The sequence below is a fragment of the Alosa sapidissima genome, chromosome 5, assembly GCF_018492685.1.
Source record: "Alosa sapidissima isolate fAloSap1 chromosome 5, fAloSap1.pri, whole genome shotgun sequence".
In the NCBI taxonomy this organism is placed as follows: Eukaryota; Metazoa; Chordata; class Actinopteri; order Clupeiformes; family Clupeidae; genus Alosa; species Alosa sapidissima.
The window spans coordinates 664,088-681,294 of record NC_055961.1 but is presented as its reverse complement, the minus strand read 5'-3'; the positions used below and the strand labels follow the sequence as shown (position 1 = coordinate 681,294).

The window sequence follows — 17,207 nt, the reverse complement described above, 5'->3', positions numbered from 1 at the left end:
AGGCGTGAGCTGTTAGCAGTTAATACATTAGCAGCGTAGCAGGCGTCAGGTCTGTAAATAGTAGGATAAGTAAGTATGTAAGGAGAGCCATGCTAAATACATACCATATCAGTTGTTTAGTAGGCTAGTATTTATTAGTAGGTGTAGTAGTAGTTAGTAGTGGTAGTTATGAAGTAGGTTGGTTATTTACTATAGGGAGGGTAGATAAGCACCAAGTAGTAGTTGTATTAGCAGTAAAGTAGTAGTTGTATTAGTAGTGAAGTAGTAGTTTTATTAGTAGTAGTAAAGTAGTAGTTGTATTAGCAGTAAAGTAGGCTAGTTGTTTTATTAGTAGTAGTGGTTTTAACTAAAGTGGTAGTGTGTACAAACAAGTGTGTGACAGACTCTGCTTATTGTCCGTTGCTTTGTTTGTTGCCCGTTAATGGAACTATATGGGGAGATCTCTTTAGAGGTTAAGTGCACTTAATTGATTCGATTCTCATTTAATTATGTCACTGTATTTTCTGAGTGGTATTTTTAACAGCCGTTTTCCTTCTGCCATCCATAGCCATTACCATGGCGGCGCTGTTGAGCTAACCGTGGAATTGTGGGTAATTGCCGCTCCCCACCCCCATTATTATGGGATGCCATGGGAGAGGCAGCCGTGTTAGAATGTGTTATTTGTTGAACAGTAGCTCTCACATGGGCGTCCGGGAACACAGGGAACAGCAGCCATCAGGTGCACAGGTGCGCCACTGTTCTCATGGAACACAGGGAACAGCAGCCATCAGGTGCACAGGTGCGCCACTGTTCTCATGGAACACAGGGAACAGCAGCCATCAGGTGCACAGGTGCGCCACTGTTCCCATCAGGTGCACAGGTGCGCCACTGTTCTCATGGAACACAGGGAATAATGATGCAGAAAGTAAACAGTGACGAGACAACTGAAGCAGATTCAGAGGCTGAATAAATGCATTACATATTTTCTGAAGGAGGCTTGTATAGATGCATTAGGCTACATCTTTTCTGCAGTTGAATTGTGCTCAACTGCAACATGCTGATTTGACTAAATACTTGTTGTTCACCTCAAATTATATTTACTGTACACCATAGTATGGCTATCATAATGCATTACAGTACACCACAGTACGGCTATCATAATGCAGCAGTCTTTGAACTGCTCTGGAACAGTCGCCAATCTCTATAGTAGCCTGTGTGCAACTATTAAGTGTCTCATTGTTCTACACAAGCTCTGGCAGTTGACATATAATATGACTAATGAGATATAATATGACTAATGAGATATAATATGACTAATGAGCATTACCTTGGGAGTGGGAGGGTAAAGGCCATTTGGCTCGTCTTTATTACTGTCCGGTTACTGCTGACAAAGACTAGTAGAATATCATCACTAGTGGTACTGTAAGACCAGTAGAACATCATTAAGACTAGTAGAACATCATCACTAGAACATCATCACTGGTGGTACTGTAAGACTAGTAGAACATCATTAAGACTAGTAGAACATCATCACTAGTGGTACTGTAAGACTAGTAGAACATCAGATAGATAGATAGATAGATAGATAGATAGATAGATAGATACTTTATTGATCCCCAGGGGAAATTCAAGGTCTCCGCAGCAGCATACATACAACACAAACACATTCTTTAACAGCAGAAAGAGTAATTAAAGTATATAATATAAAAACACAACTAAGCAGTAAGGACAGTAGAAGATAAAGAATATGCTAAATATACTAAAATACAAATTATACTAACACTTAATACAATATATAAAAATATACTAAAATACAAATTACAAAAATACAAATTATACTAACACTTAATCTAAATCAATTCTAAAAACAGTATCCACATAGTGGTGATTAATAAATCAGAGGCGCTTGCAATGACTGAGGCAGGGACTGAGCCTGTGATTCTCTGTGCATAGTAAGGTATGGTAAGGTGCTCTAAGGTGCTCTGTGTGAATGAGTGTCATGGTGGTAGTGCAATGGTGATAGTGGTCATGGTGATAGCGCAAAGTCAACAGTGCAACAATGCAGAAATAAAGTAAAGTAAAGTCTATATATCTATATATTTAACTATTTAAGAAAAGTGTGGCCACAGTTCAGCTGTGGCATGGAGGGGGGGGGGGGGGGGGTTATGCATATGTGCTGATGTGCTAATATAGCACACAAACAGTGAGGCATAAAGACAGTGGTACAAGTGGCTAGTGGACAGACAGTACCAAACATGGAGGGGGTGAAGAGGCAGACAGACTATGCAGAGAAGTCTATCTCTCCTCTTCCCTTAAGTGAGGCATTGAACAGTTCAATGGCCCTGGGGACAAATGACTTTCTCAGTCTGTCAGTTGTGCAAGGCAGTGAGCGAAGTCTCCAGCTGATCAGGCTCTTCTGCTTAACAATAGTGCTTGTGGAGTGGGTGACACTCATTGTCCAAGATGTTGATCAGTTTGTTCAGGGTCCTTTTGTCAGATAGTGAAGTGATGCGCTCCAGTTCAGCTCCCACTACAGAGCCAGCTTTCCTTACTAGCCTGTCAATTCGCCCCACATCCTTCTTCCTTGTGCTTCCCTCCCCAACATACTACTGCATAGAAGAGGACGCTGGCAACAACAGACTGGTAGAACATCCTGAGGAGCTTACTGCACACATTGAAGGACCGCAGCCTCCTCAGGAAGTACAGCCTGCTCTGCCCTTTCTTGTAGAGTGCGTCAGTGTTGGCTGACCAGTCCAGTTTATTGTCCAGGTGGAGACCCAGATACTTGTAGTTATACTTGTACTTAATGATACTTGTATCATTAAGACTAGTAGAACATCATCACTAGTGGTACTGTAAGACTAGTAGAACATCATCACTAGTGGTACTGTAAGACTAGTAGAACATCATTAAGACTAGTAGAACATCATCACTAGTGGGGATATTTCTACCCAGGAGTTTGGTAACTGTCATCGGTGTAGAAACATGGCATGACGCTGTAGTGTAATCAAGTCTAGTGTTATTTGAACACTGCTGTAGTGTAATCAAGTGTAGTGTTATTTGAACACTGCTGTAGTGTAATCAAATGTGTTATTTGAACACTGCTGCGCTTTACGTAAGAAATGAGGCTTCATGGGAATTGACTGTGGCAATGTAGGTCACTGTGTGTTCTGGTTGTGCTTGATACTGTAATTAGAAATAATGAGCACGCTACTGGCTCTGTGTGTGTGTGTGTGTGTGTGTGCCAGGTAGGCTATATGTGCATAATTTAGCACGCTGGCTTGGTTTGGTTGAGGAATTGAATCTCTCCATATTTCTCTGTTCAGTCGGCCGAGCTCCAGTCTCCGTATGGTCCCTCCGTGTCCAGTTTGTCCTTTCTGTTCATAGTGTGACATGTTTGAAATCTCTAAACGTGGGAAGGCTCTGGTCACTAAGCTCAAGGTATTCGCCAATTTCTCATTTCATCAGAACATATTGAGTTTTGAACATGGCGTGCTGCATATCAACACAATGTTACCATGGCGTTGTGCACACACGCCACGCCACAGCTCCAGATAGTGTAGAATAATGGTGTGTCGTTGCCTCCACCCCCCCCCCCACCTCCCCTCACCCCCACCGTAAATTTCCTTTAACCTTGACTTACCTTTAACGCTCAGACGAGGCACATGCCAGGCTGGTGTCAGATATTAGTGATATACACAGCAAGGGCTAGATTGTCACTTTATATTAACACGAAGGGCTTCACACGAACACCAGCTGTTGCACGAAGGCGCTTGCCCGCCCGCCTGCTTGCCCGCCCGCCTGCCCAGACGAAAGCGAGTGACCTTGACTTTAAACACCCCTCCCCCGGCTCTGCTTCTTCCTCTAGTGCATTTTAAAAGCCTTAAATGGATTACAATCCCTGACAATAGAAGCCATTTATTAGTCCTTCTTGGCGTGGGGGGGGGGGGGGTTGCAATTAATCTTGTACTCGGCATGTGAACGATGGTAGATTGGCTTTGGATATGAAATCTCTGACATTAGCATGGGGTCTGGTGTGTGTGTGTGTGTGTGTGTGTGTGTGTGGTGTGTGTGTGTGTGTGTCGCGGTCTGCACAGTCCATTTTCTTGTGACTTGTGCCTGGAAATTGCCTCTGAGGCTCTGATAATGTTGTGACCTTCTTGTTGTTGCTTTGTGTGTGTGTGTGTATATGTGTGTGTGAGTGTGTGTGTGAGAGACAGAGAGAACAGACTCCCGCGGATGATGAAGCTTTCTGTGTCCTCGCCGTGCTTTTCGCCACTGGCCCCAAAATCACTTAAAATGCTGTTGGCTGTTATTGCTTGACATTGTCAAAGATAATGGATAATTACTCAGGCCCAGTAGCTCAGGAGGGGTGCTCTCTCTCTCTCTCTCTCTCTCTCTCTCTCTCTCTCTCCTCTCTCTCTCTCTCTCTCTCTCTCTCTCTCCCTCTTTCATGTCCAGCAGGGGTCGTTGCTTGGGGACTATTGCACGAGGACAGATTTACAGATGTGTGAGGTCATTTTCAATATGCACACGGAGGGTGTGTACGAGTGTATATGACTCCGAGGGTGTGTGTGTGTGTGTGTGTGTGTGTATGTGTCTTACAAGCATGTTCCCCTGTCCTTACATGACAGGTCTCATTGAAGCTCACTTCGGCACTGTGGCCTGCATACTCAAGGGGTCTGTTGAACAGCATGCTGCCCTGCACAGCTGAGTCAGTTCTCCCCACTGGCCCTGGTGCCTGACCGCTTGCCTGGTGGTGCTGGTGCCGGTGCTGGTGGTGGTCTGGTGGTGGTGGTGGTGGAGTTGCTGGTGGTGGTGGTGGAGGTGCTGCTGGTGGTGGTGGTGGAGGTGCTGGTGGTGGTGGTGGAGGTGCTGGTGGTGGAGGTGCTGGTGGTGGTGTGGAGGTGCTGGTGGTGTTTCAACACAAAGGGTCACCAGGCTGAATAAGGGCCCTTCTTTACAGTTCATAGTAGCTGTAATGATATGCCAAGATGTTTATAGTAGTGGTAATGATATGCCAAGATGTTCATAGTGGTGGTAATGATATGCCAAGATGTTTATAGTAGTGGTAATGATATGCCAAGATGTTCATAGTGGTGGTAATGATATGCCAAGATGTTTATAGTAGTGGTAATGATATGCCAAGATGTTCATAGTGGTGGTAATGATATGCCAAGATGTTCATAGTGGTAATGATATGCCAAGATGTTCATAGTGGTGGTAATGATATGCCAAGATGTTCATAGTGGTAATGATATGCCAAGATGTTCATAGTGGTGGTAATGATATGCCAAGATGTTCATAGTGGTAATGATATGCCAAGATGTTCATAGTGGTGGTAATGATATGCCAAGATGTTCATAGTGGTAATGATATGCCAAGATGTTCATAGTGGTGGTAATGATATGCCAAGATGTTCATAGTAGTGGTAATGATATGCAATTATAGTAGTGGTAATAATATGCCCATATGTTCATGGTGGTAATGATATACCAATATGTTCATAGTGGTAATTATATGCCAAGATGTTTGTGATACTGGTAGGGTTGCAAAATTTCGGTAATTTTCAAAGTTGGAAACTTTCCATGGGAATTAACGGGAATATACGGAAATAAACGGGAATTAATGGGAGTAAACTGGGAATTTTTTATATGGCAAGTTAGTCTATAACAGGGAAACTTAAATGTAGTGGACAAAACCCCATCTTGCAGCATAATATTAGTTCTTTTCTTGGCCAACACCGCGCTCTCCCGATTATTCTCTTGTTTCTTTGTGGGTGCGTAATCCAGGGAACTCATAGAAAATAACAAATGGTCGCACTCCAAAAATCTTTTCTTGCTTTTAATCCATTTTAGCACAGGGGTTAATTGACAAACGTTTCGGCCTGATGGCCTTCGTCAGTGTGTTTAGCATAATATTAGTTAAAACAACCTGATTTAATGCAATTTCAGTCAAATTTCTACTCTGCACATACGTCAATCCCATGCACACAGCAATCAGCATAGGCTACTAGACGTAAAGGAAACCTATGATGTGTTCATGTGCATGGGGAAAATAAATTCCCAGTGAAAATGTCATCTCATGTAGGAATAACTGGAGTGAAACTGGGGGAAGTTTGCAAACAGAGTTGCCCAGTTATGGGCTTGTCGTCACTTTTGTCCTCATTCAAATGGGTGTACGTCATTTTGCATAAGCTGTAATGGGACAATTAATCTGTCTGATTAAGCTTGACAACTTATATATAACTTACATAATCTATAAGGTTTGGTTGGGGTGGTATGTTGTGTCATTATATTTTTATTTGTTTTACCATTTTCTGGGATTCTAACTGAACAAACTGATTGTCAGTCAATGTTCCAACCAATTGGATTTTGTTGTTGAGCCCGTCATGCCCAACCTGCTTTGGGTCATTAAGGAGCCCGTCATGCCCAGCCTGCGTTGGGTCATTAAGGAGCCTTTGCTCATGTCAGGCACGCTGGTGGTGTGACGTCAAATAAGCCCTAGTGACACGACGCCAGGGAGGGGCTTTAGAACAGGGAGGGGCTTTAGACTCAGGTCGTTTGTATTTTGGGAAGTGTGGCTGTGTGACAGGAGGTGGCAAAACAGCCCACTAATCACATCTCGCCTGATAAACAACCCTGATGATACACAGACAGATGATCAATGAAACACCTCCTCCTTTCCCAGTAATGAAACACACGCAAACACACACACACACACACACACAAAACACCTCCTCTCCCCTTAATGAAACACACACTCACACACACACACACACACACACACACACACAAAACACCTCCTCTCCCCTTAATGAAACACACACACTCACACACACACACACACATGAAACACCTCCTCTCCCCGTAATGAAACACACACACTCACACACACTCACACACAACACACACACACATGAAACACCTCCTCTCCCCGTAATGAAACACACACACTCACACACACACACATGAAACACCTCCTCTCCCCGTAATGAAACACACACACTCACACACACACACACACACATGAAACACCTCCTCTCCCTGTAATGAAACACACACACTCACACACACACACATGAAACACTTCTCTCCCCGTAATGAAACACACACACTCACACACACACACATGAAACACTTCCTCTCCCCGTAATGAAACACACACACTCACACACACACACATGAAACACCTCTAGTGCAGTGCAGTGTATGGGGGGGGGGGGGGGGGGGGGGGGGGGGGGGGTCTAGTGCAGTGTACTGCATGTATTAATGAACCTTTGTGTGGAGATACAGTGTTTCCCACATAATTGAATTCTATTTGTGGTGGCATGTTGGCAGAATTAACTTGAATGCAACAGTTTTTAACAAATTAGTGCAGCATGGCTATGATGCTAACCAGAATTAAGCACAATTTAGTACAACCAGGAAAATCATTGTGTGGTGGTCAATGTTTATATTGTGGTGGGCCGCCACAAATAAGTCAATGTGGAAAACACTGAGATACACGCAGCCTGAGACTGTGGCTATGCTCTGCTGTTTGGCCAGTGCTGACAGAGTTGAGTGTGTGTGTGTGGGCGGGTGTGAAAGCGCATGTGTGTTTGTGTGTCCTTGTGTTCATGTGTGTATGTGCGTCTCGATGTTAGTATGTTTGTGTGTGTGTGGGCGGGTGTGAAAGCGCATCTGTGTTTGTGTGTCCTTGTGTTCATGTGTGTATGTGCGTCTCGATGTTAGTATGTTTGTGTGTGTGTGAGAACCTAGATGTGAGATGATGTGTGTGTTTGTGTATTACTCTATGTGTGTACTAAGGGTCTTCACACACCAGGAGCTGCATCTGGCTCTGGCTGCCAGCAGCTCTGTGTGTGTGTGTGTGTGTGTACTGTACGTGTGTGTGTGTGTGTGTGTGTGAGTGTGTGTCTGTGTGTGTGTGTGTGTGTGTGTGTACGTGTGTGTGTGTGTGTCTGTAGCCCATGGTGGTGTCACGTTATCTGACAAGGCTAGCACTGCTGCCCGTGCCCTGCACAACCCCTGCCTCAGTGTGACAGGTGCAGATTGCCCACACACACACACACACACACACACACACACACAGGCCCTCGGCCGGCCCCCGTCTCCCTGCAACACTTCACCAGGAACACTAACCAAGACTGGTCTCTGTGTGTGTGTGTGTGTGTGTGTGTGTGTGTGTGTCCCTGCAACACTTCACCAGGAACTCTGACCAAGACTGGTCTGTGTGTGTGTGTGTGTGTGTGTGTGTGTGTGTGTGTCTCCCTGCAACACTTCACCAGGAACTCTGACCAAGACTGGTCTGTGTGTGTGTGTGTGTGTCTCCCTGCAACACTTCACCAGGAACTCTGACCAAAACTGGTCTCTGTGTGTGTGTGTGTGTGTGTGTGTGTGTGTGTGTGTGTGTGTGTGTGTGTGTGTGTGTGTGTGTCTCCCTGCAACACTTAACCAGTAACTCTGACCAAGACTGGTCTCTGCAGGACTTTCTTGTGATTCTAATTCCAATTCTGACTTATACTCTAATTGACCTATCGCAAGCCCCACCCATCAAGCGAAGATGAGCCAATGGCAGTTGAGTAGCTCTGCGCAGGCAGACACACTCTGACAGCTTCAACTTACGGCTCCATAGAAATGCATCGGGAGCAGCTGATTGTTGTCTGGTTTTATGAGATTTTATAGTGATGCGAGTTGAAAAGGATGATCAAACGACATGTGTGGGATTAAGGCAACACCGAATGTGTGTGTATCTCTAGAGATCATTTGAACCCAACTCAGACCTGAATGATCTGCCAGTCCCAGTTGGTCTACAAGCAGATATAATCCTCAGAAATGATAGTCTGCGTGTGGAATTAGCTTTTCGGTACTCAAACGCTTCTCACACCCGAGGGGCTTGGGGTAGACGTTCATTTGCATTCTGCTGTACGACTGTCAATGGATTAAGTTGGGGGGTTATGTGAAAAATATCAGTCAATTTATGTTCCCCCATTATTCATTGGTCTGTTGATGAAACACTAGACAGGTGCACCTTAGGGGAACGCATCAATATTAGTATAAATATGACTGATGCTGACTATGCTACTGAAAGACAACATAGTTCCATGACAGGCCTGTATGTGTGTGTGTGTGTGTGTGTGTGTGTGTGTGTGTGTGTGTGTGTGTGTGTGTCTTAGTCCAAATGAACTTCTCACTCGTCAGGGCACAGCCAATGTGTTGAAATGGATGTTATGTCTGAGCCTCCGTGCCAACACACTCATGCCATGTTTCCCTCTCTACCCAACAGCGGCTGTGTGTGAGATCAGCGGGGCAAAAAGACGACGCAGGGCGACCCCAGACCCCCCCCCCCCCCCCGCCCCCGAGGGCACAGCGGCATCCTTGGCATGGCAGGGTCCAGTTCTAAATCTGTTCTAAAGCCCCTGCCAGCGTCTGCTCCCCACACAGGGGCGGCCTGCTGACCTACACCACGGCCTGCCCCCCTCCTGCCTGGCTGACCTACACCACGGCCTTTGCCACGCTGGGCGCTAGTGATCTGAAAAGCATCTGAGCAGGAGAGAAGAAAAAAAAAAGAAGCTGAGCAGCTGTCGACGGCCGACCCAGTGAGCTCAGCTGGCTTCATGTGCAGAGGTTAATGTCATCGCCACTCCCAGGGCCACTCGGGTCACTCCCGAGGCCACTCCTTTCCTGGTAGTCACGAATCATCATCACACCACAGGGGGGCGCTGCTGCTGTTGAACATGACTCATGGGGAGGACGCTGGCCCTGAGACACACCAGGATTCAGCCGTTCTGACCTATCTGGAAGGATTACTAATGCATCCTGTGGCCACTGGGCCCGGCGCCACGGCAACCAGGAGATCGGACGCTGACCGCAACGGCGATGAGGAACGACGGAACCACGTAGCGGCGGCGGCAGCTCAAGGCCCGACGCTGGCCAATCACGGCCCTGCGGTGAGAGAGAAGGCCAGCCCCCCAGGAGGAGGAGCCAGTCAGCATCTCAAGAAGGCCAGCCCCCCAGGAGGAGGAGCCAGTCAGCATCTCAAGAAGGCCAGCCCCCCAGGAGGAGGAGCCAGTCAGCATCTCAAGAAGGCCAGCCCCCCAGGAGGAGGAGCCAGTCAGCATCTCAAGAAGGCCAGGCTCCTACGGTCAGGGGCCTGGCAGGAGGCAGAGGACAACTGGAGGAAGGCCCCATCATCGGCAAGCCTGAACGGGCATCTGGGAGGGGGACAGCAGCAGCAAAGGTCTGGGCAGGATGGGCCTCCACTGGGGGAGAGCACGCTGCTCGCCTCCCTCCTGACCACCTTCAGCTCTAGGCTGCAGGGCGTGGCCATGGCCCAGCAGCCGGAAGCACAGAACGGTGGTGGCAAGTCCCCGGACGCATCGCGGCACGATGCCTTTGAAGCCTACGGCACGGCCTCCAACCGCCTCAAGGGCCTGGTGAGGAAGAGTAAGAGCCAAAGCCACGAGAGTTATGACAGCCGGCGAGCCAGCCAGGAGCGCCTCTCAGAGTCGCCCCGCTCCAACGTGAGTGCCGCGGCACAGCTCAGCCCTTCCAACTCTGCCGTGTCCTGCGCCGAGCGACTGAAGGCCGTGGCGAACCTGGTGAAAACGCGATCGAGCCCCGCCCCCTCGCCGCGACCCAGCATGGCCTGCAGCCAGCTGGCTCTGCTCCTTTCCAGCGAGGCCCACCTGAAGCAGTACTCCAGGGAGCAGGTCCTCAAAGCACAACTGGCAGGACAGTCGGCCAGCGAGAGACTGGCAGCCATCGCCTCGCAGAAATCCTCACAGGACAGGAAGCCGGCGAGCATTGGAGAGACCCGGATGGTCTCGGAGGCTGAGAGCTCTATGAACAGCCAGAGCAGAACCTCTCCCCTTGCGTCGGCAAGCTCAACTAAGGGCAGCCCTGCTCCAAGCTTGGCACTCAGCAGCAGCAGCAGCAACAGCAGTGTGGTCTCACCTCACGCCAGCTCACAGCCCCAGAGGGACAGGAGCAGCTCCAGACCCCCACAGAACTGCAGCAGCCTCCTGCTGCTCCTTCTCAACAACCACAACTCCCACAAGCAGCTCACCAGGAGCGGGCACCTGGAGGAGCAGCAGGAGGAGCGTGAGGAGGAGCGCATCCCGCCCAGCCGGACGCCCTCTCTCCTGCTGGACCACCGGATTCAATCGGACCAGTACCGCAGCCCGACCAAATCCAGCAGCGATGTGGAGAGCTACTACTCCAGCTGCTCTCCCATCGACCTGTCCATGCACACCAGAGCGCCCAGCCACGAACCAGCCCCCCCCTGCACCTCCTCCTCCTCCTCCTCGCCCTCTTGCCCGCTGGATAAGCTCACAGAGACTCTGTTAAACAGGTGGAAGCCAGACACTCCGGGACCAAAGGTCTCTGCGGCCGGGGAACGGGATGTCAGCCCAGACACCCAATCCCATCATAAGGTCACTCTCATGCAGTTACTGTTGGGCCGCCAAAACAACGAGAAGGTAAACAAAACCCTCAACATCCTGCCCACAGACCCACTTAAACTGATTGGCAGCACGTATGAGGAGAGCCTCAGACAAAGCCCTGCTGACTGCCGCATTGGTGTTGGTCGCGCCATGACCAGATCCTCCCTGAACGAAGACGCAAGTGGCAGTCAGTCTCCGTACGCTTTCTCCTCCCCCCAAGTCCAGTCCAGTCCTCTGGATCTGTGTAAAGCCAATAACAGCTCCAGTGAAAAGGCCACCGGTTTCAGCGCCAGTAAACTGCTGCAGAACTTGGCACAGTGTGGTCTAACAAACAGCTCCCCCTCTCCACCACCACTGATCCGGAGGCCCACCAAGCTTCCGAGTCCTAGCCTGGTGCCCACCAAGCGTCCAAGTCCTAGCCTGGTGCCCAGTAAGCCCTCTGCTTTACTGGAGTGTCTGAGCCCTCCTCCGGCACAGAGGAACGGCAGTCCGGTAGTAGAGCCGCCTCCGCGCTGCAGTTTCACGCCGCACAGACGAGAGTCGCCTGCATCGCCAGCAGCGTCACAGATCGAGAGTCTGCTCGAGAGGCGGACGGTGCTGCAGCTGTTGTTGGGCTCGGCGTCTCACGCGGAGCAACCCAGCGGCAGGAGAAGCACAGAGGACCAGCCGAGCTTTCGCTCCCCCGATGTCCGTGACGGCTTGCACGGGCCCTCGATGGATATCAAGATCAAAACAGAGCCCAAAGAAGATAGCCCGTTTCCAAACCCCTTCCATAGTGACACTGGGCTCCAACACTGGGCCCATGGACGCCACGAGAGACACAGGCCCCTCTTTGAGCATCAGGGCGACTTTAAATCTGAGCCGTGTCCCGACGATATTGTCTCTAAATACGGCCTCCTCAGTCAGCTCTTGAAACAGCAGACCAGCACCTACAACCCTGGCGCGCCCTCGGACTATGACCCCAGAGCGCTGACCAGCACCTACAACCCTGGTACGCCCGCGGACTACGACCCCAGAGCACTGAAGCAGGAACAGCAGGATCATCGTGGGGGCCCCAGCCCTAAGAGAAGGAGACTCTGTATGGAATTGGCGGAGCAGCTGACCAGCGAGCTCAGCTCGGGCCCGGTGGACTCCTACGTGGGACTCGGTGGCAAGCTGCTGCTGAGTCCAGAGCAGGAGGAATCCCCAGCGAGGAGTCCCGTCAGCAAGGTGCTTCCACGAGACCACCAGGGCTTCAACGTGCTCAAACAGCTCTTGCTGTCAGACAACTGTCTGAAGGGCTTGTCTCAGGGCAGTGGGCTGTCCAGCCCCAGTGAAACGCACACCAAGGTCAACGGGAGCCTCCCTCCACACCAGCTACACTTCAACCACAAACTCTCTCAGTTGCCATGGCAGCGTGCATCTCCGAGCCCCAGGTCCGCCGGCAGCGCTGCCCACTGGCCGACGAACGGCAGCAACGGCTTTCACGAGTCGCCGAGGAACAATGCTGCCGCCCAGACAACAACAACATTAACAAGAACAACAACAACAACAAGAAGCCCTGGGTCTGTGAAGCAGGAGTGCCAGAGCCCAGCTGGGGAAAGGCAGGCGGAGGGGCGGGAGGAGGGTTGTGGCTCCGGCCCCGACTCTCCTCGACTGACCAGAGCTAACCCCATCCTCTACTACATGCTCCAGCGGGGCAAAGGGCAGGTGAGGAGGGCGAGCGGGGATCAGGGGCAGGTGATGGCGCACTGTGAGATTAACATCAAAGAGGAGCCAGCAACAGATGAGGACCCCAGCCAGTACGACCACAGACTGAGCTCTCTGCAGTAGCAGTCAGATCCACGCGCTTGCAAACCCGCTGAAGAGCTGGACCCCGGACACGGGGCACATGAGAGGGTCACTGCTCTATTAGTTCACTCCTAGTTTCTTTTTCTCTTTGTTTCTCTCCCTCTCTGTTCTTCTTTTGATTTACTGGATCCAAAGTTTCATTATATGACCAATACAGCCAAATCCAAACCTTTTCAATTCAAAACGAATATTTTGTATCTCATTGTTATAGATTTTGCAATTTTATGATCGTCTAAATGGGGAGGTACCAAATTATATTTGTTACTGTTATTATTATTAGTTAATTTCATGATCGTCTAAATGAGTAGGTACCAAATTATATTTGTTATTGTTATTATTATTAGTTGAGCCGGTGACCTCAATTGTGTATCCTGAAATATTTTCTTGTTGCATTTCATTTCTCTTCCTCATATTCTGTGAACTATGGAAAAGGGCAAAAATATTTGACATGAAAAACGAAACTTTTTCTGAACTAAACTATTTCTATAACATCCACTTTCTTATTGGTTTAGATCCCAATCAGGGCATTCCACCTTTTTACAAGTAAGGGAAATCTAAACAATATTGCAATGTGAAGCACAACACAACAAACAAACAAACAAACAAACATGTGAGGCATTAGTGTCATTCATCCCCAGGGCAGAAAAGATAACAATATATTTACATTATATTTAACAATAACAATATATTTACATTGTTTTATACAGAATCAGGCCCGTGATCTCAGTTTTATCAATTCAAGTATTTATTTATTTCCAACACCTTTGAAGATCCCCACATGACTCCTATTTTCCAACAAATTATTCAGTAGAGGACTCCATGTTTGCATGTGATGACAGTTTGACCTGCAATTGCAGAGTAACTGTGTGGAGGAGGTCAGTTTCAACCATTTCTGTATCATGAATACATCAAAGACGTATGGAGTTCTTGAGCAGTTTTTTTTTAAAAGAAGGAAAAAGAAACAGTAGTTGTTTTGTACTTTGTTTAAAATATGAAGCAGCTTGAATGCGTTGAGCTTTTGTATACTGTACACACTCACTCAGATAGCGTAACTTCAGAGGGCCAGGTTTGGCATTACGCATCAGCTGAGTTCCCTCGGCCCATCAAACGCCTCAAGTTAAATGTCATTTGTCCTTGAATGATGGTGACCTTGGGCTCTGCTACTGTTATGGCATACCTGCTGTAAGCTTTCTTAAGGTATTAAGTCAATCATTTTTGGTCAATTTGTTGGTTCATTGGTTGGTTCGTTGTGTGTCTCTGTGCGTGTGTGCATGCGTGTGTGTGTGTGTGTGTGTGTGTGTGTGTGTGTGGTTGTGTGCATGTGGTGTTTGTTGGCGTGTGAGTCCCTGTGTGCATGTATGTATACTGTATACGAGTTTGTGCACATTAAACCCATCCAGGTATGTTCATGCAGTCTTAAGGTGATCTTTTGAAATGTACAGAAAAAAAGGTACATACAACTCCATATGTCTTTAAACCATTGAACATGTTTTAACAAATATTCTGTAAATAGTTTCATTATGAAAGACAATTATTTTGTATGGTTCAAAAGTAAAAAAAAAAAAATATATTGCCCTAGTTTTTAAATGCCCTATGATGTACAGGAAACGTATTCTGTTCAATATGTACATATCATGGTGGAGAATGGCTGTTTTTTGTTCAATATGTACATATCATGGTGGAGAATGGCTGTTTTTTGTTCAATATGTACATATCTTGGTGGAGAATGGCTGTTTTTTGTTCAATATGTACATATCATGGTGGAGGATGGCTGTTTTTTGCATGTGTCTCTATATTGTTAGCTGATGAAAATCTTTATTCTGCAACCTGTGGTGATAAGTCCAATTGCTATACACTGCTGCCTACTGCATGTTTCTGCATGGAAGGGATCTGTGTATCAACACTGGGATGGGGTACTGCTGGGTCTTGAAATCAAATAAATGTTTTATCCTGGGCAGGTTGTTATTTCAAACAGCTACGGTCTGTTTGATACAATCATTGACTTTCAAATGACTATGTGACTTTATCATTATATGTGTTTGTGTGTGAGAGAGAGAAAGAGAGAGTGCGTGTGTGTGCACGTGTGTGCACGTACATGTGTGTGTGTGTTTCAAAGTGGAGCTCTGTTACTTTAACATTTGTTTCAAACGAGCCACTATTCAGTCTGAATTATGGTGGCCTGCACTGTGCATTAAAGACTTTTTTTAGTTTGCAAATAACATTTCAATTTCAATGAGACAACCAGAAATACTGTTTCTTTTTTTTTAATGTCATTTTGGGTGTTTATTTGCACTGACAACCTAAATAAAGAAATAAAATGGATACAAACCATTTGTTTGTTCTGTGTCTTATTGGACTGTTTACTGTTTTAACTACAATTCCAACTGCTCACTTATCATTACAAATAATAATAATAATAATACCTTTAATTTATATAGCGCTTTTCAAGACACTCAAAGATGATTTACCATTTTCTCATAGATACAAACAAATATAAAAAACAAACACACAGGTAGAGTTACATAAACAGCAAAACACACACAGGTAGAGTTACATAAACAGAAAGACACACACAGGTAGAGAGGCGGGTCCAAAGAAGAGTAATATGAGATATTATTTTATTAAATTATTTTATCATATAGAAGAGTAATATGAAATGTTATTATTTTATTAAACTCTTTGGTAACACTTTATTTGAAGGGGTCTACACAAGGGTGACATGTAACCGTCATAAGAATGTCATGACACATGTCATGCACATTAATGACATAGTATTGATGTTTATGACTGTTGTCATTAAGTGTCATTCGGTTTTTGGAATGTCAAGTTGACATTGTTTGGGTGTCATCATTATAACAACTTGACATTAGGCAAGATGACATTATTTGAGGGTGTATCTGTCATGACAACTTGACATTAGCCAAGAAAATGTAAACCGTTGTCATGACAACGTGACATTAGCCAAGAAAGAAATGCAAAATTGACATATAACTGTGTTTGGCCTGATTTATCTTCTAGGTTTGTGAAGTGATGAACCTGAACAATTGGCTGTCATGACACCATTATAGATTTGATATAGGCTACTCAACATATTGAAGGTGCATTGCAGATGTAACCCACTCGAAAATAGCCTACTAATAGGATTACATTATTCTAGTTTAATATCTAATTTCTTACTTTTAGTTATGTTTTCCCTTGAAGAGCTAGTTAAAAGGGGTTTTCCCACCAAACCTACTTCTAAGGAAGGAATAACAGCAAAGGGTCGAAATTCCGACAAGGAGTTTACTTACTTGTATGAGTTTTCTCCGGTGAGTGTTTTACACGTGTTCGTCATCTATGTTAGTAGCAGACATGGCGTGATAGATGTGTTTAATGAGTTAAGCACGTAAAACTTTTATTTTGCTGTAACTCTATGGAAGCATATGGGTAGCTTTATTCAAATGAGAATGCAATCTGCAATATGCAATTCAAAAAGACATTACATTATGCAATTGCCAATGCCTCAAAACGATGGCAAAATGTTTTGCCCAAAATAATCCAAAATGTTTTCAGGCTGGCATTGACAGTTTTGCCAAATATGTTTTTAAAATGCAATCCTACATTGCACTTTAAATATTAAATTGCAAAACGAATTGACAGTTAAATGATGAAACTGAATATTGAAAATTGAAATGCAAAATGAATTGCCATTTGAATTTTGAGACTGAAGTACCATGGCAAAATGGAATGCAATTCAATCCATGTTTATTCTATTTTTTAACCAAAATTATTGGAATTGATTTTAGGATTTCGTTGTCACTCTGCAGATTAAAATACAATTTGTTGGAAATTATTGCAAATTGCAATATTAAATTGCATAATGAATTTGCAATTGCATAATGTAATGTCTTTTTGAATTGCATATTGCAGATTGCATTCTCATTTGAATAAAGCTACCCATATGCTTCCATATAAC

At 46.2% G+C, this 17,207-nt stretch overlaps 1 protein-coding gene across 3 annotated transcripts in view; it reads left to right on the top strand.

The window, feature by feature from the left end:
* The window catches only part of nrip1b (nuclear receptor interacting protein 1b), a 42,553-nt gene extending 26,977 nt beyond the window's left edge, over positions 1-15,576 (top strand). The window contains exons 2-3 of one of the 3 annotated variants that reach the window (XM_042092045.1): positions 9,265-9,940; positions 10,067-15,576. In XM_042092045.1, coding sequence (XP_041947979.1) covers positions 9,716-9,940; positions 10,067-13,234 — 3,393 coding nt within the window. In that variant the 5' untranslated portion in view covers positions 9,265-9,715 and the 3' untranslated portion in view covers positions 13,235-15,576. Of the gene's footprint in view, positions 1-9,264 lie in introns of all 3 variants that reach the window. The other 2 variants (XM_042092044.1, XM_042092043.1) reach the window with 2 other exon arrangements.
* The last annotated feature ends 1,631 nt before the right edge of the window (positions 15,577-17,207 follow it).